Source organism: Mauremys reevesii, linkage group 6, assembly GCF_016161935.1.
Source record: "Mauremys reevesii isolate NIE-2019 linkage group 6, ASM1616193v1, whole genome shotgun sequence".
Classification (NCBI taxonomy): domain Eukaryota; kingdom Metazoa; phylum Chordata; order Testudines; family Geoemydidae; genus Mauremys; species Mauremys reevesii.
The window spans coordinates 125038977-125065010 of NC_052628.1; the positions used below are offsets into that span (position 1 = coordinate 125038977).

Sequence of the window (26034 nt, forward strand, 5' to 3'; positions counted from 1 at the left end):
ACTTAGGACAGAAGAATCCCATTCACTGTTACAGACTAGGGACCGAATTACTAGGAAGCAGTTCTGCAGAAAAGGACCTAGGGGTTACAGTGGACGAGAAGCTGGATATGAGTCAACAGTGTGCCCTTGTTGCCAAGAAGGCTAACAGCATTTTGAGCTGTATAAGTAGGGGCATTGCCAGCAGATCGAGGGACGTGATCATTCCCCTCTATTCGACATTGGTGAGGCCTCATCTGAAGTACTGTGTCCAGTTTTGGGCCCCACACAACAAGAAGGATGTGGAAAAATTGGAAAGAGTCCAGCGGAGGGCAACAAAAATTATTAGGGGGCTGGAGCACATGACTTATGAGGAGAGGCTGGGGGAACTGGGATTGTTTAGTCGGCAGAAGAGAAGTATGAGGGGGGATTTGATAGCTGCTTTCAACTACCTGAAAGGGGGTTCCAAAGAGGATGGATCTAAACTGTTCTCAGTGGTACCTGATGACAGAACAAGAAGTAATGGTCTCAAGTTGTAGTGGGGGAGGTTTAGGTTGGATATTAGGAAAAACTTTTTCACTAGGAGGGTGGTGAAGCACTGGAATGGGTTCCCTTGAGGGGTGTGTGTGGAATCTCCTTCCTTACAGGTTTTTAAGGTCAGGCTTGACAAAGCCCTGTCTGGGATGATTTAGTTGGGAATTGGTTCTGCTTTGAGCAGGGGGTTGGACCAGATGACCTCCTGAGGTCCCTTCCAACCCTGATATTCTATGATTCTATGATGGAAAATAACCTTGGTTGATACCAACAAGATCTTTCTACAGTGACAGAACTACTGAATGAAAGTCCAACCCCTCTTGAGTATGATCTCATTATCAAAAAATAGCTTTCAAAAAGGTAAAAGAAATTATCTCAACAGCTCTAGTTGTCTAGTACTACAACGTGAACAAACCCACGTCAGGTCAGTGTGGATAGAAGCACCTATGGCTTAAGTGGTGCGCTGTTGCAACAACATGACTCAGAATGGAAGCCAGTTGCATTTTGCTCTTGCACTCTTACAGAAGCTGAAAAACGCTCTGCACAGATTGAAAAGGCGTGCCTGGCAAATGTATGGGCATGTGAGAACTTTTACAGATATCTCTGTGGACTGAATTAATTTAGACTGATGACAGACCATACACCTCCTGTAACCCTCATCGATGGGCAAAGACCTGGATCAAGCACCGCTGAGATGCCAATGTCTACGGCTAATGTTGATGTGATTTAACCCAATTGCTAAATACATTCCTGGGAAAAATCTGGTAGCAGCAAACACTCTGTCACAGAGCCCAGCATCACACTCACTACCCTTGACCTTGAAGATGACATAAGGTGGATGTGGATGCTGTGGACACATACAGACCAGTGCCAGAAAAGAAACTACTCAAGCTACAAAAAGAAATCTTGAGGGACACCGAACTTCTGGAAGTTCTAAATTACATTTGGGGTGGCTGGCCCAAGTATCTAAAGGACACAAAGGAAGTGACAGGAGACTACTTTGCCATGCCTGGACAATTAAGTGTGTCAAATGGACTTATGATTAAAGGCAATTGCATTGTAATTCCAAATGAAATGAGATAAGGAATCCTAAACCTCATCCATGATGGACATCAAGGACTAACTAAATGCTGTGAATGGGCTAACCAGTCAATGTGGTGGCCGGGCATCAGCAAAGATGTATAAAGAATAAAAATATCTGTGTGAACATTATAGAACTAAGAGACCAACATAACACAAAGAACCTTTAACAACAACATCCCTATCAGAGAGACAAGGTGGGTGAAGTAATATAGTTTATTGGACTAACTTCTGTTGATGGGAGAACCAAGCTTTCAAGCCACACAGAGCTCTTCTTCAGGGCTGGGAAAGATACTCAGAGTGTCACAGCTAAAGACAAAGTGGAACAGATTGTTTAGCATAAGTAGTTAGCACATATTTCAAGGGGCCATTCAAGATAGAGCAGTCCATTAATACCTCGGTAGTCACAGGATGAAAAGAGGGGATTAGTGGGTTACAGATTGTTATAATAAGCCATAAATCCACTGTCTCTGGTCAGTCCTTGATATTTAGATTTAGTAGAGTAATGAATTTAAGCTCCCAGACTCATCTTTTGAAAGGATTGTGCAGGTTTCCTTTGAGGACGAGGACTGAGAGGTCAGATATAGAGTGATCACTTTGTGAAAAGTGTTCACCCACAGCTGATGTGGTGTTTTTGTCTTTTATCATTTTCCTGTGTGAGTTCATTCGAGAGTCTAGTGATTGTCTGGTTTCACCCACATAGTTGTTATTGGGGGCACTTAGTGCACTGGAGGAGGTACGCCACATGTTGTGATAGGGAAGTGTAGGATCCATGGATCCTGAAAGGTGTGTTGCGGTGGGTGGAGTGTTGATCATGATACCAATGGAGATATGTCTGCAAGTTTGCATCTGTTTTTTTGGCAGGTGCTGCTTTGAGCTGGTGATGATGAGGTGGGGAGGTGTTCTGCAGGCCAGAAGGTGGGGTTCAGGAAAGATTTCTTTCAGGATGGGGTCCCCGTTGAGTATGAGTTGCAGTTGTTTGATGATATCCCATATGGTTTCTGGTGTGGGGTGGTAGGTAACAACTAGGGGTATGAGGTCAGAGGGGCTTTTATTTCTATATTGAAGCAGGTTTGCTTGGGGTATTTGGGTTTCCATTTGACAATGAGATCTACTTCTCTGGTGGAGTGCCCTTGTTTGGTGAAGTGGTTTTAAGTGTTTGAAGGTGTATATCCCAGACCTTCTTCTCAGAGCATATTCTGTGGTATCTGAGTGCCTGGCTGTAGATAACAGATTTCTTGGTGTATTTGGGGTGGTTACTAGATCTAGGCAGGTAGGTGTGGAGATCTGTGGGTGGGATATTACCTCACGTACCAGAGACGACCCCTAGCTCTTGATGGTGTGGGGGCATACAATTTAAAGGCTTGGGAGGCCATGTGACCACCCCATTCCCCCTGTACCTCCCACACCTGCTCAAAGCCAGCACCATCTTGCCCCCACTCTCCTCAAAGCTCCTTCCCCACTTACTTCTTCCATCGCCTCCCCGCTGCAGGTGCAGCGTGGGCCAGAGCAGGCTCCAGACACCTACTCCTGAGCATTTAACTGTGGCTGCAGGCAAGGAAGGGACGGGACTCAGAGGGCTTCCCTGTGCCACCTCTGGTGGAGGTGCACTGCCAGCCCCATTCTCTTCCCTGCTCCAGGTGCCTCCTAGCTGGGCTCAGCAGGTGTGCTAGGTGTTGGCACCTTTCCCAGGCGTGTTTCCCTCAGCCGTGCTGAGCCCGACTCCCTCCATGGCAGAAATCTGGGGGAGGGGAAAGGGACATGACCTCGCGTGCCCCCACCATGTGATGCCTCTGTCACTTACCTTATTTCTCTAATAACTTGAGACTGCCATGGCTACAACTACACTGCATACAACAGCCTGACCCAATGGACCTTGGAAGAGATGAGCTGCAGATCTATGCAGATTCAGAGGACATCATTACCTGGTTGTCATGGATTATTTTTCCAGGTATATAGAAATAATGTATTTGAAAGACATAACATGTTGCAGTGTTATCAAGAAACTGAAGTGCACTTTTGCTCATTTTGGTATTCCAGAACAACCAGTGATGGACAACGGACCAAAATTCACTGCAGCAGAACTTAAGTCATTCCAAGTGAAATATGATTTTGATCATATTTCCTAGCAGCCCACATTACCCACAAGCAAATGAAGAGGCTGAGAGAGCTGTACAGACAGCCAAGAAAATCCTACAGCAGGAAGATCCATTCTTTGCTCTTCTGAGTTACAGATCAACACCAATAGCTGCTATTTTGAAGCAGCTATTGGAGGAGAGGAAGGTGATCAGGAACAGTCAACATGGATTCACCAAGGGCAATTCATGCCTGATCAACCTGATTGCCTTCTATGATGAGATAACTGGCTCTGTGGATATGGGGAAAGTGGTGGACATGATATATCTTGACTTTAGCAAAGCTTTTGATATGGCTTCCCACAGTATTCTTGCCAGCAAGTGAAAAAGTATGGACTGGATGAATGGACTATAAGATGGATAGAAAGCTGGTTAGGTCATCGGGCTCAACGGATAGTGATCAACGGCTTGATGTCTAGTTGGCAGCCAGTATCAAGCAGAGTGCCCCACGGGCTGATCCTGGGGCCGGTTTTGTTCAACATCTTCATTAATGATCTGGATGATGGGATGGATTGCACCTCAGCAACTTCGCAGATGACACTAAGCTATAGGGAGAGGTAGATACCTAGACATATTGGACGATTGGGCTAAAAGAAATCTGATGAGGTTCAAGAAGGAGAAGTGCAGAGTCCTGCACTTAGGATGGAAGAATCCCATGCACTGTTACAGGCTGGGGATCAACAGGATAAGTGTCAGTTCTGCAGAAAAGGACCTGGGGATAACAGTGGATGAGAAGCTGGATATGAGTCAACAGTGCGCCCTTGTTGCCAAGAAGGCTAACAGTATATTGGGCTGTATTAGTAGGAACATTGCCAGCAGATTGAGGGAAGTGGTTATTCCCCTCTATTCGGCACTGGTGAGGCCAACATCTGGAGTATTGTGTCCAGTTTTGGGCCCTCCACTACAGAAAGGATGTGGACAAATTGGAGAGAGTCCAGCAAAGGACAACAAAAATGATTAGGGTGCTGGGGCACATGACTTTTGAAAAGAGGCTGAAGGAACTGGGTTTATTTAGTCTGTAGAAGAGAAGAGTGAGGGGGGATTTGATAGCCGCCTTCAAATACATGAAGGGGGGTTCCAAAGAGGATGGAGCTCGGCTGTTCTCGGTGGTGGCAGATGACAGAACAAGGAGTAATGGTCTCAAGTTGCAGTGAGAGAGGCCTAGGTTGGATATTAGGAAACACTATTTCACTAGGAGGGTGGTGAAGCACTGGAATGGGTTACCAAGGGAGGTGGTGGAATCTCCATCCTTAGAGGTTTTTAAGGCCCAGCTTGACAAAGCCCTGGCTGGGATGATTTAGTTAGTATTGGTCCTTCTTTGAGCAGGGGGTTGGACTAGATGACCTTCTGAGGTCTCTTCCAACCCTAATCTTCTCTGATTCTATTGGATTTAGTCCAGCACAACTCAGAACTACTATTCCAATTTTGGAAAAGAACCTGTTTGCAAGGTGGCCAGAGATTAAGAGAGTGGCGAAATTTAATAAAAAGGCTAAAGGAGCTTTTACACTTTTACAACAGACACTCAGTTAGAGAACTGCTGGGTCTAAAATCTGGTGACTGTGTTCATGTCAGATTGGATGGAGAAGGATGGACAACTCCAGCTATCATGAAGAAAAAGTATTCAGTGCCCAAATCATATGTGATTGAGACTGACAGTAGAGAATTCAACAGAAACCGTCAACATCTACAGTTTATTCCTCAGAAAGAGTGATCAACAGAGCAAACCCTACAGATGGCAGATGTAGAACAAGATGATGACTCAAGGATTCCAAATCGACCACAGTCAGATGTTGCAACTGGCGGACAGCCTGATGAGCAAGTCGTTATGTGTTCCTGTCGTGTAATTAGAAAACCAGTACAATTTAGAGACAGACTGATATGTTCAGAGCTTCAAAGACAGTGTGATAATGTAAATACTGTAAATGGCAGGAATGAAGAATGTAACGGGGGAGATGTGATGGAATGCTAAACTGTATTACAGTGTTCAGCCATTAGCTGGCACTGTGTGTCCAGGGCTGGCTCCAGACACTAGCTAAAGAAGCAGGTGCTTGGGGTGGCCAATATCAAGGGGTGGCATTCCGGTCGCTACTGGGGTGGCACATCTGGGTCTTCGGCGCGCAATTCAGTGGTGGGTGCCTCAGTCCCTGTCAGAACGAAGGACCGGCCGCCAAATTCCCGCCAAAGAGTGGAGCGGCGCGATTGCGCTCCCACGGCTTTTTTTTTTTTTTTTTTTGCCGCTTGGGGCAGCAGAAAACCTGGAGCCGGCCCTGCGTGTGTCAAATACCTTATTTAAACGAACATCAGCCATACATGGCAGAGAATTAAAGGATCTTATGAGGAATACAAGCTCTGTAGCCAGTCCGTATCTGGTACAGAGAAACATGACACTGTCCCCAGTGCACTTCTGGGGTGCTGCCCTTCAGTTTTTCCTCCGAGCAGAAGCAATGACCACACCCTCCCTCTGCTAGTGAGTGTACTGCTTGGTACCACAGATGACTGCCCTTGCCTGCCCCCCAGCGGGGAAAGAGCATACAGGTCAGCGTGCTAGCTGTTCCCTGTGTGCCTTGCAGCACGCTCCTGCACGCTATGGAGGAGTCCTGCCCTGCTCTTAGCACAAGAGACCCCTGCAGTCCTCGGAGGGTCCGAGTTTGAGAAGTGTGGTGTATTCAAAGCCTGCCCTGAAGCTCACTAACAAAAATGACGGCTGAGTTTCTGAGGACTCACATGGGGCACTGAGCTAAGGAACAGAGAAGTCAGGGAACCACTGAGACTAATTGCACTGATTTATATTTAAAATCTTAACAGATCCAACAAACCCAGGGATGTGGATGAAAAGCATTTGAGCGCTGTGGTGTATAAAATACAATGGCTGAGCTAGAACCAAACTCAGTGAACTATAAGAGCAAGGCCGTATTGCTGAGCCCTGGGAGTCCCTGCGAGCCCTGTTGTGGAGTGCAACCTTTGTCAAGACCTTTGGAGCATAATTATACAGCAACCACCGAGGCCTGAACTTATCCGTCCTAGAACAGCTGATTCCTCCCTAGGGCAGCCTGCCTGGCTGCACTTGTGACTTGGCCTATTTTTAATTTCCTTTTTTTTATGGTGCCATCTATACAGCCGGAGAGAACAGTGCATGGGAGTAGGGAGCATGTATAAAGCCAGGAAACTCCAAACTCACTACACAAATCATTGGGTTTGATGGATAATCACTGGGTGACATCCTATGGCCCGTGCTCTGCAAGAGACCAGACTAGATGAGTATGAATTTTTGCACACATTAAATCTTCCTCACTAGAGAATGCAAAAGCATAATGGTGACGCCACACTTCCCCCCACAAACACATCACACACGGTACACCTAACCCGTGCACAGAGATCAGTCTTGAATATTTGCTGAGGATGTAACTGAGGTTTTGCATTGTATTAGAAGGGCACTTAATGTGTTGTGCAGAAGATCTTTCAGAAGGAGAAGGAAGGCTTTTTTGTGATGATGAGGAATCTATCACCATCAGTTGAATTGTGCTACATTAGCTTTATACAGTTCAGAGGTGTCCTCTAACTTGCTATTTCCTTGTTTATAAGGGTTTGCACTGGGGGCAGGGGTATGTCAGACTCTTTTAAACAAAGATTTTGCTTATGGAATACAAACACACACACACACAATGCATAAAGAAAAAACAAATATCTTTAAATCAGGAGGTTGTACTTCCATCCAAGCTCTTGTGTCATCAAACAGCTAATCAAAGAACAAGGTATACGATTCCTTTAAAAATAGGTTCAGAACTGAAAATGTTCCTATACTGTGTATTTAGAGAAGCACAAAGGATTTAAATGAATAACTACTGCATGATTAAAACATGGTAAGCAAACAAAGCCCTACATAATTATACACATTGCTTATCATTTGGATTACAGTGGTACCTAGAGGCACATTGATGTCAGTGGGATTTTCTCCATAGGATTCAACCTCCCAAATGGACATAGAATAACAATTATAATTTCATAAACATTGCTTATTACAGACAGACACAAACCACACACACATTTTAAAAAGTGAATGCCTTAAAAGCCAAGCTCCTAAATATGTATTTAGGCAATTAATATATGGCTTTATTTTCAGAACTGTGAATCACCCAGCAACTCCTGCTGAAGTCATGAATGTTGAGTGCCAGCACTTTTGAAAATCAGGGCAATAATTTAGTCCCTAAATATGGACATGACACAGGCTAACTTTAGGCCCTTAGTTTTTAAACTATTGGTCACAGACTGGACTGTATGTACCATTCTGAACTGTAGGGTAATACAACCCTGGGTTTGATCTTCCACCCCACTGCACCAGTTTGATGCTGCTCAGTGATGGAGCTACACAAGGAAGGGTGATGGGTCATTGGTGGTGGGCTGGAGAGTGAGCATACCCTGCATTCACCTGGCAGTGGCAGCTTCTGTCCCAGGGCTGGAGCTGGCTACCCACTCCAAGTTTGTTCTGCTTTTACCCACTCCAAGCTTGTTCAGGTTTTAGTTTTTCTTACACTGCCCTAAATACACATGATGGGGCAGGTCCTCAGTTGCTGTACACTGGCATAGTTGCACTGAAGCTGAGGACATGCCCTGACACCTCCAAACAAACCTTGGCATTTTGCTGTAGTCCTGCAACAAACCCATTCAGTGATGCAGGATGTCATACTAGACTACCATCCCCATCCCACATCAGCATTCTAATTTGCAAACTATTTCCATCTCTTTTATAGAATTTCCCACACAATCTATTAGGACCATCACCTTACCTTAGACCAGGGGTCGGCAACCTTTCAGAAGTGATGTGCCGAGTCTTCATTTATTCACTCTAATTTAAGGTTTCGCTGCCAGTCATGCATTTTAACGTTTTTAGAAGAAGGTCTCTTTCTATAAGTCTATAACATATAACTAAACTATTGTTGTATGTAAAGTAAACGAGGTTTTTAAAATGTTTAAGAAAGCTTCATTTAAAATTAAATTAAAATGCAGAGCCCCCCGGACCGGTGGCCAGGACCCAGCAGTGTGAGTGCCACTGAAAATCAGCCCACGTGCCACCATAGGTTGCCTACCCCTGCCTTAGACTTTAGTTTCTCCTGGGCCGCTGACACATCCTCTATTGATTGTGGTCATTCGCTAGTTGTGGGACCTCTTCCCAGGTTATGCCAGCGCATTCAATCCTCTGTCACTGTCTTCAGCCTGTTCTTCCTTGGCCTTCCATACTTTCATTTTCCTTCCCTGAGTACCCCATTCACTGCTTGCTTAGCATGTCGCCCATCTTCTAAACAGGGCATACATCCCAACCACCTGACACTTCTCTCTTTGATGGCCTTTCTAAACTCCTGCTCTGTCGGCTTCCTGGCTCTCGCTTTACTTATTTTGTCTTTCTATGAAATGTGTAGTATCTTCCTCAGCCATCTGTGATGGGCAGCCTCCAATCTCCTTTGGTTAGCCACTGTCATTAGCCAAGTCTCTTCTCTGTACAGTAGTGTTCTCAGTACAATCGCATGGTATAACGTGACCTGTAGTTTGGTAGGTGACCTCTGTGTGACTACAGGTTGTTCATCCTTCCAAAAGCAGTGTTTGTTTTTCCTAATCTCGGATGAATCTCTCGCTCACAGCCATCTTCAAATGTCATCACTCTCCCCAAGTGGAAGAACTCTACCTGTTTGGTTTCTTTTCCATCCACGTGCACCTTTGTATCTGTTGTCCAGTTTCCTCCCTTCATAATATTGGTCTTCTCTGCATTTGCTTTCAATCCAATTTTTGCTGCTTTCTGTTCTCTCTCTGATGTAAGGGCAGTCATTCCATTACACATCATCCTCGGGAAAGCAATGTCATCGGCAAAGTTAAGCACCACTGCAAGAATGAATAGCTGTTATTACTGATTATTTACAGCTCCCCATTGGATAGCATCAGCCACTATATTTGCTAGGTGTCTGCTGGTAATTCAGTATGTGATGCATTTCTAAAGCCCAGGGACTCATGCCTACAACCCCCAGATGCTGAAGCAGCTGCCTAGGTACTACGCTACACATTATGCCTCTTCTAGCAATAAAAAGACAAAAAAATAAATCAGCCCTCGGAAAGCTAGTACCTCACTCTGGAAAGAGATTGCCTGCACTTCTGTGCCTTGGAAGCAGCTATTGGAGTGTTACAAAGATGCTAAGGAAACAGCATGTGTTTTGGGACTATAATAAGACTGGCTAATAGTCACCAATATCCCATCAATCTCTTCATGTTTTAGAGAGATTTCAAAGCATTTCCCCCTCCACACCTAGGTGCAAAATGAGTCACAGGGAAGTCAAAAGGCCAGAGAGCAAGTCAGCAATAGAAGCAGGGGTTGAAGCAAGGTCTCCTGACATCGTTCCCTTTCCTGTCCCATGGCAGCCATGCAGGGGAGGGCAGTGAAAAGAATGTAATTTCTTTCACAAATCAAGCTCACTTCATGTTTCATTAAGCACTTGTGCCCATGGGCGCCAACTTATATGGGCTCCTGGGGCTTTAGCCCCAGGAATATTCACAGATAGGGGCTCTGCTCCAGCAATATTTGGAGCTAGGTTTCTCCCCTGCTCTGCGCTGCTGGCAGCCCAGAGCCCTTTAAATCCCAGCCGCGGCCGGGAGTCAGAGGGCTCTGGGCTGCCTGCAACCGCGGGGAGCCCAGAGCCTTTTAAATCCCAGCCGCGGCCGGGAATCAGAGGGCTCTGGGCTCCCCGCTGCAGCTGCCAGCCCAGAGCCCTCTGATTCCCGGCCGCGGCTGGGATTTAAAAGGCTCTGGGCTCCCCGCCGCAGCGGGCAGCCCAGAGCCCTGTGATTCCCAGCCGGGGCTGGGATTTAAAGGGCTCTGGGCTCCCCGCCGCAGCGGCCAGCCCAGAGCCCTCTGATTCCCGGCCGCGGCTGGGATTTAAAAGGCTCTGGGCTCCCCGCCGCAGCGGCCAGCCCAGAGCCCTCTGACTCCCAGCCGGGGCTGGGATTTAAAGGGCTTTGGGATCCCCGGCTGCCAGCAGCCCAGAGCCCTTTGAATCCCAGCCCCTGGCCGCTGATTGCCCCCTCCCCAGACCCCTGCCCCAACTGCCCCCCAGGACCCCCACCCCCTATCTAAGCACCACTGGTCCTTGTCCCCTGATTACCCCCTCCCGAGACCCCTGCCCCTAACTGCCCCTTGAGACCTCAGCCCCTATCTAAGCCTCCCTTCTCCTTGTCCCCAACTGCCCCCTCCTGAGACCCCACCCAACTTCCCCCCAGGACCCTCCTACCTGTCCCCTGATAAACCTCCTGGACTCCCAAGCCTATCCAATTGCTGCCTGTCCCCTGACTGCCCCTTCAAACCACAGCCCCATCCCACCCCCCCTGCTCCTTGTCCCTTGACTGCCCCCCGGAATCCCCTACCTCTTCTCCAACCCCCAAACCGCTTACTGTGCCACTCAGACCAGCGTGTCTGGCTCCGTGCAGCTCCAGACAGTTGCTGCCATGCTCCCCCATGGAGCCCACAGCCTTCTCCCACCCCCAGCACCTGCCTTCCAGATTTGAACACCTCAAAATTCAGGAGTGCTCAAGCTCGGTTAGGGCAGCTTTTACTTCATTTCTCCCAAATCAGTTTCCCCTGCAAGGTACCAACTGAAGGTGTTGGAGAACAGAGAGATCGGGTGGCCTCCTAATGCCTGGAAAAGAGACAAAGGCCGGAGGAGGGAGTGTCAGTGCCTGTGCGGACTTCTGGGAAGTGCACGGTGTGGAAGGGGATGCTGTGATGCTTTGGAACAACTCCATGCAAAGCCAGTCGGGACTCTGGGGGAGCCTCCTCTCTTGGAGCAGACTGTCTTCAGGGCAAGAAGCTTACACCTTCCTGGGTCTGACCTCGGAGCATTCAGCATGCCCTTCCACACCATGCACTTTCCACAGCGAGTCTGCCCAGGCTGGTCCTGGGGCAACCAGAGGGCCCTGCACCCCAACTCCGCAGTCAGATGTGACTCTCAGCCAGACAGTAAAACAGAAGGTTTATTAGATGACGGGAACACAGTTTAAACAGAGCTTGTTGGTACAGAAAACAGAACCCCTCTGTCAGGTCCATCTTGGGGGGTGGGGAGCCCAGAACCAAGTTCTGGGTCTCTCCCCATTTCCCCAGCCAGCTCCAAACTGACACTCCCTCCTCTGGCCTCTGTGTCTCTTCCGGACAAGGAGGCCACCTGATCTCTTTGTCCCCAACACCTTCAGTTGGCATCTTGCAGGGGAAACTGAGGCACCCACACAGGATTCAGAGAAAATATTAAGAACATTCCCACTTCATCACAACAGGTGCAAAAAAATATAATACCGTATATTGAAGCAGGCAAGTGCTGCTTCTGACTTTCCACTTTTAATTGACCCTTGTAATCTTGTGGCACTGACGCGTTGTAGCTTCATTTTATATCGGCTTACAGGGCGGGAGTGGGGGGGCACCACCATTTTGGGCCCCACCAAAAATTAAACAAACCTGCCGCCTATGCTTGTGCCACTGAGGCTGCCTGAAGGGGGCTCCATCTGCTGCTGGTCAGTGCGCAGCTCAGCCCCATGGCCTGGAGACGTCAGCTAGCTGGGCCCCGGGGACAGAGGAACGGTCACCGCCACTGCAAACAACATTGCCTTCAGCATCACTCATGCCCTGAACGTCTCCAGGCCAATGAGAACGCAGGCTGCATGTGGAGTTACAGAGGCAAATCCCTGTGCCTCTTGCTAACATGTGCTGCCCCATTACCCATGCCTGGTCATGCAAGCTTTGTTCAGTGACACAGATCACTGGGTTCCTTAGCCTGAGCCTACTACCAATGGTGTCCATGGGCGCCGGATTGGGCCCCAGGAAAGGTCAGAGCAGCAGGTCCTAGAGGTCAGATGCAAAGGGTATGTCATTCCGTTCAGCTCCATTTGCCAGTGGGATGTGCCATGTTGATGAGGGGGCGTAGTAGGCAGGTCCCGTGGGCTGGAGGGTCTCCATTTGCAGTAAATGGAAGAGGGAGTGGCTTTAATTCCTGTACAGGTATCCGTTGTTGGCATGTTCTTGTTTTCTTTCAGTGAGCGTACCTGTCCTAGGGCCTGTCTGCCCTGCCACTGCAGCACACACAGGGCTAGCTTTGATCGTGCTTTGCTTTAACAGCAAGGGCAGTGAAGCTGTGGCAGCCTGGGCTAGCAGACCCTTAGGGTTCCTTTGCATCCCAGGCTAAAACCATTTAAAAGTCATTTCCTGTGAGACTTAGTAACCTTACAGTGCCCCTTTAAATGTGCAGCATTCACCAAAGTGCATAGTATTTCAGGACAGTGGTTGTTCTTGTGACGTGTCTATTGTGTTTCTAATTCACTGGGCGTGCTGGGGCCAGCTCTCCCTACAGTGTTCGCAGGGTTGGTACCCAGGGTCCTGCAGCCGGGCCTGTCCTGAGAGTGGGGAAGTGGTGGGATTCCATCCCGAGAGCAGTGAAGGCACAAGGGCTGCGATCAGAGAGGTGCATTCCAGCTAGCCCTGTCCTCCCAGAAACCAGTCTTGATGTGAACACACAGAGAGCTGGAAAATCCACTACTTCGCTGGGTAGTTCCTTCCAGTGGTTAATCCTGCCTGTTCCCCTCAAACTGAGTAAAATCTCCCTTAGCTCTTTGCTCTTTCCTTGTGTGTATGTAAGAGAGAGGTTTTTCTATTCTCTACCTGTCAAGATTATTCTGTTAGCCTATCTGCATAATTCATTTTGTCCTGGGACACTGGGACTGCCTCACAGAACTATACCATAGTTTTAATGCAGACCTTAGCGGCTCCTTATCCGCATTGTGCTCTTCTCTGCAGCGATGGGAAGTTGCGTTAGGAGAGTATCATAGAATCATAGAACTTAAGATCAGAAGGGACCATTCTGATCATCTAGTCTGACCTCCCGCAAGATGCAGGCCACAAAAGCTGACCCACCCACTCCTGAAATAATTCTCTCCCTTGACTCAGATGTTGAAGTCCCCAAATCCTGATTTAAAGACTTCAAGTAGCAGATAATCCTCCAGCAAGCGACCCCTGCCCCATGCTGCGGAGGAAGGCGAAAAACCTCCAGGGCCACTGCCAATCTACACCGGAGGAAAATTCCTTCCCGACCCCAAATATGGCGATCAGCTGAACCCCGAGCATGCGGGCAAGACTCTCCAGCCAGACACTCAGGAAAAAGACTTTCAATATCCCAACATTGACCCTCGGTACTAATTACCAGTGGTGGCGCGTTATTGACCTATTGACTAAATCACATTATCCTATCAAACCATTCCCTCCATAAACTTATCAAGCTTAATCTTAAAGCCAGAGAGGTCCTTCTCCCCCACTGTTTCCCTCGGTAGGCTGTTCCAGAATTTCACTCCCCTGATGGTTAGAAACCTTCGTCAAATTTCAAGCCTAAACTTCCCGACTGCCAATTTATATCCATTTGTTCTCATGTCCACATTAGTACTGAGCTGAAATAATTCCTCTCCCTCCCTGGTATTTATCCCTCTGATATATTTAAAGAGAGCAATCATATCTCCTCTCAACCTTCTTTTGGTTAAGGAAAACAAACCGAGCTCCTCAAGTCTCCTTTCATATGACAGGCTTTCCATTCCTTGGATCATTCTAGTGGCCCTTCTTTGTACCCGTTCCAGTTTGAATTCATCCTTCTTAAACATGGGAGACCAAAACTGCACACAGTACTCCAAATGAGGTCTCACCAACGCCTTGTATAACGGGACTAGCACCTCCTTATCTTTACTAGAAATACCTCGCCTAATGCATCCCAAGACCGCATTAGCTTTTTTAACAGCCACATCACATTGCCGACTCATAGTCATCCTGCGATCAACCAGGACTCCGAGGTCCTTCTCCTCGTCCGTTACTTCCAACTGGTGCATCCCCAGCTTATAACTAAAATGGCTGTTAGTCATCCTTAAATGCATAACCTTACACTTCTCACTATTGAATTTCATCCTATTACTAATACTCCAGCTTACAAGGTCATCCAAATCTCCCTGGAGGATATCCCGGTCCTTCTCCGAATTGGCAATACCTCCCAACTTCGTGTCATCCGCAAACTTTATCAGCCCACTCCTACTTTTGGTTCCGAGGTCAGTGATAAATAGATTGAATAAGATCGGACCCAAAACCGAACCTTGAGGAACTCCACTGGTAACCTCCCTCCAACCTGACAGCTCACTTTTCAATACGACCCGCTGCAGTCTCCCCTTTAACCAGTTCCTTATCCACCTCTGGATTTTCATTTCGATCCCCATCTTTTCCAATTTAACCAGTAATTCTTCATGCGGTACCATATCAAACACCTTACTGAAATCAAGATATATTAGATCCACCGCATTTCCCTTGTCTAAAAAATCTGTTACTTTCTCAAAGAAGGAGATCAGGTTGGTTTGGCACGATCTACCTTTCGTAAAACCATGTTGTAATTTGTCCCAATTGCCATTGACCTCAACGTCCGTAACTACTCTCTCCTTTAATATTTTTTCCATGACTTTACATACTACAGATGTTAAACTAACAGGCCTGTAGTTACCCGGGTCACTTTTTTCCCCCTTCTTGAAAATAGGAACTATATTAGCTAATCTCCAGTCAAACGGTACAACCCCCGAGTTTAGAGATTCATTAAAAATTATCGCTAACAGGCTTGCAATTTCACTCGCCAATTCCTTTAATATTCTAGGATGAAGATTATCCAGTCCGCCTGATTTACTAGCATTAAGCTGTTCAAGTTTGGTTTCTACCTCGGATACTGTAATTTCCAACCCTGCACCTTCATTCCCATCAGTCACTCTGCCACTATTCCTAAACCCTTCATTAGCCTCATTAAAGACCGAGGCAAAATATTCGTTTAGATATTGTGCCATGCCTAGTTTATCCTTAATCTCCACTCCGTTTACAGTTTTAAGCGGTCCCACTTCTTCTTTTTTGGTTTTCTTCCTATTTATATGGCTAAAAAACCTTTTACTATTGGTTTTAATTCCCTTCGCAAGGTCCATCCCTATCCGGCTTTTGGCCTTTCTCACTGCATCCCTACACCCTCTGACCTCAATAATGTAGGTTTCTTTGCTGATCCCTCCCATCTTCCACTCCTTGTACGCTTTCTGTTTTTTCTTAATCACCCCTCTGAGACGCTTGCTCATCCAGCTCGCTCTAAAACTGCTACCTAAGGACCATTTTCCCTTTCTTGGGATACAGGCCTCTGACAGCTCCTGCAACTTCAACCTGAAATAATCCCAGGCGTCTTCTGCCGTTAGATCCCTAAATATGTTAGTCCAATCCACTTCCCTAACTAGTCGCCTTAATTTAGTAAAGTTAGTCCTTTTGAAATCGTAAACCTTAGTCTCAGATGCAATTTTGTTTATCCTTCCATTTATTTTGAACCGAATTAGCTCATGATCACTCGAGCCAAGGTTGTCCCCTATGACCATTTCCTCAACAAGGTCCTCACTACTCACCAAAACCAAATCTAAAATGGCATCCCCCCTCGTCGGTTCAGCAACTACTTGATGAAGGAATTCATCAGCTATCACATCTAGGAAAAGCTGAGCCCTAATATTATTACTAGCATTTGTTCCCCAATCTATATCCGGGAAGTTAAAGTCTCCCATGATCATACAGTTCCTATTGGTATTTACCTCCTTAAAAACATTAAAGAGTTCTCTATCCATATCCAGGCTAGATCCCAGCGGTCTATAGCACACCCCAATCACTATCCCAGGGGAGGCTCTAGTAGTTTTCTTCCCTAATGTGACCATTGCCCAAACAGACTCCGTATTATCCATTCCATTACTAGTTATTTCATTACAGTTTACCTCATTATTGACATACAATGCTACTCCCCCACCTTTACCTTTGTTTCGGTCTTTCCTAAACAGCACATACCCTTCCATACCTGTACTCCAGTCATGACTACCGTTCCACCATGTTTTGGTTATTCCTACAATATCCGGTTTCAATTCTCGGACCAGGAGCTCCAATTCCTCCATTTTGCTACCTAGGCTTCTCGCATTGGTGAACAAACATCCTAATTTTTGCTGTTTGGCTTCTCTCACCTTTGTTACCCAATTTGGTAGGGACACAGTACCACCAGTATGACCTATTGGTCTAGTATCCATCCCACCCCTCTTCCTTATGTCCAAACCCCTCCCTCTGAGACCTCTGAGATGCTATTAAAACCTTGACTATTGCTCCAAGCTCCTGCTCGGGAGAGAGGCCGGGTGCACATGTGTGCAGTGGGGGAAACAGGATTTCTGGCTTCAGCACATGCTGTCCTGTCCCTCTTTGGGCCCTTTGGCTATAATGCTCCTTGGCATTTGGCACCACTGGACACAGGCCTAGACTCCCACGTTCCTTGTCTTTTTTTACACCGCTAGATCTGCTTTAGCTGCCCTCTAGCAAGGGCTGAAGTACCAGAGATTGCTGGTGTGCAGGCTAGTCTTTGTTACAGTTAACTGTCCATGGCACGATGCTGTTGTGCCTCCTACCCTCTCTGCTCCGCCCGTACATGGCAGCACACAGAGGCAGAGCTGACCCAAGAGCTTACATTCGACAGACCGGATGTGTTTTGATCCCCGTTTTACACAAGGGACTGAGGCCCAAAGAGTTGAAGGCTGGTGTTTGAGGGAGTTGGGCATCTTCCTTGCCCTTAAACTTCATAGAAGTTGAATGCGTCTCTTCTTTAGGTACCTTGTCCAGGGTCCAGCCTGTGGCAAATCAAGAACTGAATCAGGCGCTCATGAATCTCTGTCCAGTGCTTTGACCCAAAGACTTCCTGTAGTCGTAGAGCCTAGATGCACCTTTCCATTGAAGGAAGCGTTCCCAACGCTGAGAAATTTCAGTCCCTTCATTCTGCTTCACCTTTCCAGCCAGACACTGGCACAGCATTTAGTTAATCCCTGATGTCCTCCAAGGAAGAGGTTTAGATATCGCCACTCATTTCATTTGGAATTATGATGCAACTGCCTTTAATCATGAGTCCATTAGACTTGCTTAATTGCACACACAAAGTTGTCTCTTGTCACTTCTTTAGTGTCCTTAGATACATGGACCATCCACTCCTAATGTCACTTAGAACTTCCTGAAGTTAGGTATCTGTCAAGATTGTTTCGGTAGCTGGAGTAGTCTCTTTTCTGACATGTATCTGTATGTGTCCACAGCATCCACATTCCCCTTTATGTAATTTTCGAGCTCATGGGTATGTGACTGCAATGCTGCCACAATGACAGAGTGTTTGCTACTACCAGATTTTTCTCAGGAACATATTTAGCAATTGGCTTAAATCACATTAACCTTAGCAATAGACATTGGCATCTTCGTGGTGCTTGGTCCAGGTCTTCTTAAATTGCTTTGGTTTTCTCAGGGCTAGAACCGATTCCATCTCTGTTTATTGTCTGCCCTAAAACTTGATTTGGGGTAGGCAGAAAATGCATTTTTCCTTGGTTAGCCTCAGCGTTGTCTCTTAGGCTTAGTTGTACTGGATCTCCTTTCAAAAGTCCAATATCACCAAATATTCCATCAAGTTCTTCCACCTTTAATAAGGCCTCCATTACTGTTGGGTCTGAAGGCCACACAATCTTTACTCTATTTATCCTGACCGCATACCGGTCAGGCGGGACAGTGCTATTATCCCCATTATACAGATGGGGAACTCAGGCCCAATTTCGCACAGGGGTCTGGGGTGGAGCAGAGAACTGAACCAGAGTCTCTAGTCCTACTCTGATGCCCTAACTACTGGATCATCCTTCCTCTCTTGTCATGTTGCTTCTTTGTTATAGGTTTCCTATTTGGCTAGTGTTGAGACACCAGAGACCTCCTTTAATTAGTGGGCATGGGGGCTTGATGTTGAGGTGAAAGCTGCACAGAAATGATCATGGTGTGCAGCAGGGTTGGCCTGCAGTTTCTGCTTTCAGCACTATGCTCGACATGACAGAATCAGTCATACTTCATCCACTACTGAAGGCTGTCAAATCAGGCATCCCTACTGGGTGTGATCGTGCATTGGCAATGAGTACACTGCTGAGAAGGCTGTTGGTCTGTGTTCCTTTGATCATATACAAAGACAAAAGCTATGCATTCGAGTGCATATGTCTCCTTTTATCAGCCAACTAAACTGCTTTATGCACAATCGTATTGCTCACTTTCCAGCCCAGTGTATGAAACAACATTAACTCTCTGAAGTCCCTGACTGGGGCAAGTTTCACTCATCCATAAACTCCCCAGCTCCCATCTATCATGGGATATCAAAGCATTCATACATCGCTGAGCTGGTTTGCAATACCCGGACACACACAGCAGTGGACAGAGAGCCTCGAAGCTGAAATTCCTCCTGTGAGTTTGTCAGGTACCTTGCTTATTTTAGGGCTTGACTGTGACCTGCTTAGTGACCAGTGTAGAGGAATGAGTGGGCACAAGGTGCCTCTGTTATTCCCCTGCATGGACTTCCTGTACCATGGGGCTGCTGCCCCCCTCCTGCACAGCCGGGCAGAACCTTGGCTCCTCCCCCAGAGCTCTGGGCAATGCACACGCGGGACGCCGAGTTATATGGGTCCATGGGGCCTGGGTTCCAGCAATATTCAGGGCCTGGGGGCCTGGCTCCACCGATGTTTGGGGCTGGGTCTCTCCCCGGGCCCCACCTGCTGCCCCCCACACCTCCCTTGAATGTCTCCTGGCCCCCACCTGCTGCCCCCACATGCCTGCCCCGGGCCCCAGAGTGTCCCTGTCTCAGCGCTGCTCTGTGCTCTGCTGGCTCCCGGCATCAACTGCCGCCACAGGGTCCTAGCAGCCCCCCTTCCTCTAATGCCAGGGCAGGCTGACCCCGACCCTGCCCTTCCGCCCTGGACCCTTCCCTTTTCCAGCCGGACCCTGCACCAGCACAGCCCCCCCGCCGCTCCTGCCCCAGGCTGGGCAAGGGGCAGCCCCACCCCCAGTGAGGCTACAGTGAGGGGCAGCAGCAGGGGAGGAGGCGCACATGTGATGGCAGCCTCCCCCCCGGCACCCACCATAGGGGAGGCGAGGGGGCTTCTTGGACCTGAGAGGAGCAGGTGCAGTGACAGTGGTGCGGGGGGAGTGTGCTGCCAGGGGGGAGGGGAGGGGAAACAGGGGCCCCCTCCCATGGAGCTCGCTACTGCCAGCGGGGAGAGGGCTGGGGGGAGTCCTCCTCTCTGGCCCCAGCCCCAGGGCAGCCTGTCTGCACCCCAAACCCCTCATCACCAGCCCCACCCCACAGCCCTCACCTCTGCACGCCAACCTCTGCCTGAGCCCCTCCCACACCCCAAACCCCTCATCCCCAGCCCCACCCCAGAGCCCTCACCTCTGCACCCCAACCCTCTGCTGAGCCCCTCCCACACCCCAAACCCCTCATCCCCAGCCCCACCCCACAGCCCTCACATTTTTACATTATTTTAAAATATATATATTGGCTTACGAGGCAGGTGTGGAGGGGTGGGACTTGGAACCATTCTGGGCACCACCAAAAATTATACAAACCTGCCGCCCCTGTGCACATGTGCTGGCATGGCAGGGACAGTGGGGTAGAGACTGGCACAGATTACCTCCTCCATGGACCAAGATGGGGAACTAAGGACCAGATGGCCTCTCAGGCACAACCTGGCCCCTACTCCTGGAACAGTGCAACTACCTGCTGGCTCTTTTCAGGGCTTGTTGCAAATCTTGCCCTTAATATCGTTTTCTTATGCCAACAATTATACTGAATTTGATAGAATTCTAGAAATTTAAACCCCTTGTCCTTTGTGTATGTGCCATTACAATTGAATTGGATGGGGGGCTGGGGGAACGCCTGCATTCAGAGGGCCCCTTTTTCTGACAATCAGTCACTAATGGAGCCCATGCCTGGCATTTCTTTGCAGGGGCTCGGCCGTGTTTTCAGTCTGGAGGGGAAGCTCACTCTCTCACATGGCGGCGGCACAGGACAACAATCAGGACAGCAGATTTCACCCTGTCATTTCTAATCAAACTCACCCCGTCTTTGTTATTTTTTAATTGCAGCTCAATATTTCGCTAGCATCATGGTCATTGTTGGTCTCTCGGTGGTGGTGACCGTCCTGGTTCTTCAGTTTCATCATCACGATCCACAAGCGGGAAAAATGCCCCACTGGGTAAGTGGCTTCAACATGGACATATTGAGTAACAGGAAATAAATGCCTCTTCTTGGTACTGAACTGCTGGGACCACAACTTGTTGTAATCAGCTGAACAACTGTGATTGAACAAAACAGGTGTGATCTCACCATGCTGGAAAAAACCCCACACTTGGAAAAAAAGCCCAAACCCCCAGGATCTGGGTGACCATTACAAAGGCACCCTGGTTATTAGGCTTCCCACTGGAGTTTGCGGCATTTACTGTTCAGATGACGTGGGAAAGTCAAACATCAGGCAAACCAATGTGGCTCTTCTTAATGGTGCTCACTTTGCTCTTGCCAACCCGCAGGGCATCGCAGGACCCATACTGCTCTCTTACCCACTGTGCTCAGTGGTCTCCTCTAGATCCCTCATTTTGACCCTGTGATGTTTTGATCCCACTTCCTGTTTGTACCTCCCTGGTAGTAGATTAAGTCCTGGTGCTGTGGCCCCTCCGTCTTCTGAGGGGGCCGTGTTCCCTCACTTCGCTGGGCTCTGCCCACCACTTCCAGCTAATCAGACGGGCTGGGGCCTTTCAGGAGCAATATACGTTCTACAGATGTTCAAGTCAAAACCCCCAAACCAAAACAAAACACAGTTTTTCTCTCACTGTTTCTCATGGGGAGACTTTACAGACCACATTGTGCCTGATTAAAAAGGAAAAGAGGAAAGCAGAAGTGAAAACAAATATCCACAATTATCTGTCCAGGCTGATTTCCCAAGAAGTCCATTTCTACAGCAGCCTCTGACACTTAGTTCATTGTCTCTGTCACGGTGAGAAATTACTCTGACAAAAGGGAAAAATGTCACACAATCCACTGATGTCACCTTGTGTGAGAGACAAAATACACAACAGATTTGGGTGCGGGGAAGGGGACACTGCCCTGTATCCCATCTCATCTGCTCTAAAATACTCCAGGGTGTTGATGCAAATTTAAAACAAACAATGAAAAATCCAGAAGCTGGGCATGCTAGTAATGATTTCTTAGTGAATTGTCATGACATTTAAAATCACGGTCTTACCTGCCAGACAGCACAGCCAATGAATTCTGAATGATGATCTTCATCCAGTTACAATGCTCTAAGGGTATGTCTACACTACCCGCCGGATCAGCGGGCAACGATTGATCCAGCGGGGATTGTTTTATTGCGTCTAGTCTAGACATGATAAATTGACCCCCAAGCGCTCTCCCGTCAACTCCTGTACTTCGCCGCCGCGAGAGGAGCAGGCGGAGTTGACGAGGGAGCAGCAGCAGTCGACTCACCACAGTGAAGACACCGCGGTAAGTCGATCTAAGTACGTCGACTTCAGCTACGTTATTCATGTAACTGAAGTTGTGTAACTTAGGTCGATTCCCCGCCCTTTAGAGCTTTAAAGATAACCATCCCACTCATGAATCCATGTGCCAAGAGCAGTTGCACCACGGCCCTAGCGGCCCAGGTGTGACTCATGCATATTCGGCCTTAAGAAGAACTCTGTCTGGCTGCCTTGTGGAATGTGCTCACCAGTCTCCCGACCCTCCTGACCCTCCAGGGCTTCTAATCACTCATAGTCCCATCAAGACACCCTCTGATCGTTCTGCTAAGTGTGAGATGAAGCTACCCAGCAAAGCCACAGCAGTTTCAGCCACTGAGGAGCCAGAGTGAGACCCTATTTTGGTCAGCTAAATTTCCTGTGCTGGCGTGGTTGGCACACCGTGAAGCTTTAGTAACTTAGCAGGCCTTATGATAAGCTTCAACTAGTGGTGCGTGAAACCAGCCTCTCAACTGAGGCATTATCTTTGTGGGGACCAGGCAACTCATGGAGAACTCTTCCCTCAATGGAAGTGATCAGACATGGCTTCCGGTCACTCAGCTCTGGGAGTCCTGCACCCAGAGTGCGGAGAGGGAATATTTGGAGGCTGCAGGACAACATTGAATGAGGTTCTCCTTCCGGCAGATTGCTGTGTTGGAATCTCCTATCCCTGCATAGGCCTTGGGGCAATGAAGCCCCAGCCAGAGCTGATCAGAACACTCGGCATCATGAAAGTTTGGGTAGATCAGAGCTGGGACCCACAACTCTGCTGCCAAGCTTCCAATAGAGACAGGGCTGACCTTGCACCAGTATCTCAGGGCACCTGCATTTATGCTTGTTTTCGTAGCACTGACACGTCCATCGCTCACATCAGTGCAGTCACTCATTGACACAGCAGTGCTGGTTGTGATGAGGGCCCTACGTCGATATGGAACAAACCAGCCAACCAACCATCTGAACCTCCTCCCATCCCCCTGAGATGACTGACCTTTTCCCAGTTTATTAGAAGGGTTTTTAAAGACCCCCTTTGAATTTAAGACTGCCTGGGAATATGCCAAGGGCTGAGCTTTCAGGATACCTGCAGAAAGCCCCTCCGCCCACATCTAGGGAGGCAATGCTCCTCCACCCACTGCCGGAGCAGTAAAGGAAGGATCTGTGTTTCCTTCCAGCTGTGTACTAGGAATGTGTTAGTGACTGAGGTTCCTGGGTCGGCTATTGATAAAGTGAGAGACTGGCTTGCGGATTAAAATAAAATAAAATAATTGGAGATATACCTGTCTCCTAGAACTGGAAGGGACCATGGAAAGTCATCATGTCTAGCTCCCCTGCCTTCACTAGCAGGACCAATTTTTGCCCCAGATCCCTAAGTGGCCCCCTCAAGGATTGAATTCACAACACTGGGTTTTGCAGGCCAGTGCTCAAACCACTGAGCTATCCCTCCCCCCTCTTGGGCACTAGCAGGGGACCCAGCAAGTTTTAGTTCAGCTCCCAGCCCTGCCACTGCTCTGCTGTATGCCCTTGAGCAAATCACTTCACCTCTCTGTTTTATCTATTTAGTTCTTTAGGGCAGGCACTGTCTCTGCCTATGTACAGCACCTAGCAAACTGAGGCCCCGGGATGATTATTTGCATTGCAGTAGAGCCCACATGAATATTGCAGAAAACATCATTTGAATGGGTACGTGCCAGGCCAGGAAAGAGAGAGACCCATGTAAAAAGAGATGGGGTGGGAGGGACAGGGCGAGACCTAGAGCGAAAAGGCAGGAGTGCTGCGGTTGTACTGAGGAGGACATCACCAGGAGGATGAGACGGAGTTTAACTCTCTGCATACAAATACAAAAGTTTTGGCCATTATGATTCCTGGCACATCGGCCCTGTTTTTCCTCCATGCCTGCTGCAGTCTGGGTTACATTTTTCTTCCAGAGATAGCCCTGCAGCTTTTTTGCTCGGTAAGAATGTGAATCTATTAAGATGGTTATCTGCAGAGAAAAGGAAATTGCTTCCCTGAAACTGTTGTTCTCTGCAAGGCGAATCTCATTGGATTCCCTACTGCTCATGCATCTTCCTCCCCACAGCACCGAGGGTGCTGCACATTTTAATTCCTCTCTATTCCTCATTGTGGGATTATTTCCACCTCCTGCTTCAAAGGAATTGACAGCTGGTGAACCAGGGGCAGGCTAAGGACCTGCATAGGGGCAGCACAAAAGACACATGGCTTAATTAGCTGCAGTAGTGTCACTAGCTCCCTACTTCCTGAGCCAGTGACTAACGTTCACAATTGTGCAAGTTCCTTTCCCTTCCTGAAAGTGATCACTCCATAGTACTTCTGTCTGTTTCATTAGGAGACAGAAGAGGAGAGGGCCTGAGGGTTAGTACTGAACCTAGTCACATAAGGTTGTAGCCTAGAACTTCAGAGCTCTCTCTCTGTTCCCCTGGACTGCAGGGTGCTATATGGCTATTGCCTTTCCACTGAACCGAGGGAGTTTGCCAAGGCCAAGATTTCCAAACATGGGAGTCTAAAGTCAGGCTCCTCAGCTGGTATTTAGGTGACTAAAAAGCAGGGGCTGTTGGGTGCTTAGCATCTTTGAAAGCTGGCCACTGATCTGACACACAAGAGCCCTAAAGGGGAGCGCTTGCGTAACTCCTGCTACAAGGGTTAATCACCTGGGAAGGGTTCCCAGCTACCCAGATGTGACAGCAGAGGTGAAAGTAAGCCGGTACACCATGGTACAGCATACTGGCAAGAGCTTCCCCAGATGGTAATTTAAAGGGCCTGGGGCTCCTAGCAGTGGCTGGAGCCCCAGGCCCTTTAAATTGCTGCCAGAGCCCTGCTGACGGAGCCCTGTGGTAGCGGCAGTGGGGCTCCAGGGGTTATTTAAAGGGCCGGGGCTCCCACTGCCTCTACTGCCCTGGGCCCTTTAAATAGCCCCCAGAGCCCTGGGGTAGCAGTGGCAGCCAGGGGCTCTGGCAGTGGTTTAAAGGGCCCGGGGTGGTAGCAGTGGCCGACCCCTGGGCCCTTTAAAATGCTGCCAGAGCCCCCAGCTGCTGCTGCTACTTTGGCAGGGGAGGGGGAGGGCACTTACCGGTACAGGGCGGGCTGGGGCTGGCTCTGACCCCCCCCATCCCCACCCCTTCCACCCGAGGCCCCTCCCCTTCCGGGGTCCAGAGCCAGACCCAACCCAGCCCTGTACTGGTAAGTCCCTATTTCTACTTTCACCCCTGTGTGCCAGGCAAGCCCTGCACTACCGACTGGGCAGCAGGAGGGCAAGGGATGGGAGTGCACGGCTGAGGGGAGGCTGGGCTTGGTGGGAAGCCGCCTCAGACTAGATCCACAAAGAGAACATACAAAACTGAGCCTAGCACCTAACCTTAGCGCTCCACTGCCCAGGGCAAGCCACAGCATCCGGGCTCCCTATACAATGTATGGGGAGAGCTGGACACCTAAGAATGGGATTCAGAGAAGCCAATAAGAAATGCCGAGGAGAAGGGTGGTGTCTACAGTCCATCCCTCAGTGAGAGCTGGGCTGGAGGGAGGTGCCTATCGTCACTCAGGAGTCACAGCTGTGACCCTGCTCCTGGAGCCCGGCCCCTAAGGCGGGTCAGCACGTCCTTGCAAGGAACCGAGGAGCAGGTGGTGGTGATGCCAGGCAGGCTCTGAGGCAGCTTCTGAGAACCTCTGGTGAGACAGGTGGGGGATCACGGAGCTTGAGAATTCCTGCAGGGCATCGGCATGAGCTAGGCACCAGGCATCAGAACTTCAGTGGCTTTGCACATGCCCGCTGGCAGAAATGTAGGTGCCTAAGTGACACGACCGGTGGGAATTTAGGGGCCTCCAGGGTTAGGGGCAGCTGAGAATGGGTTTTGAGGATTT

The 26034-nt window shown here is 48.7% G+C and overlaps 1 protein-coding gene and 1 long non-coding RNA gene across 3 annotated transcripts in view; one reads left to right on the plus strand and one right to left on the minus strand.

Annotated features, from left to right (window-relative positions):
- LOC120407331 (neuronal acetylcholine receptor subunit alpha-7-like) overlaps positions 1 to 26034 on the plus strand; it is a 115910-nt gene that overhangs the window by 83606 nt on the left and 6270 nt on the right. The window contains exon 9 of the mRNA XM_039542843.1: positions 20740 to 20849. Coding sequence (XP_039398777.1) covers positions 20740 to 20849 — 110 coding nt within the window. The remainder of the gene's footprint in view (positions 1 to 20739; positions 20850 to 26034) is intronic.
- The window catches only part of LOC120407332, a 104506-nt gene that overhangs the window by 73035 nt on the left and 5437 nt on the right, over positions 1 to 26034 (minus strand). Inside the window, exon 4 of one of the 2 annotated variants that reach the window (XR_005599881.1) lies at positions 20752 to 20949. The exons of the other annotated variant lie outside the window; for it this stretch is intronic. This is a non-coding gene — a long non-coding RNA (uncharacterized LOC120407332). Of the gene's footprint in view, positions 1 to 20751; positions 20950 to 26034 lie in introns of those variants that run through there. 2 annotated transcript variants of the gene reach the window in all.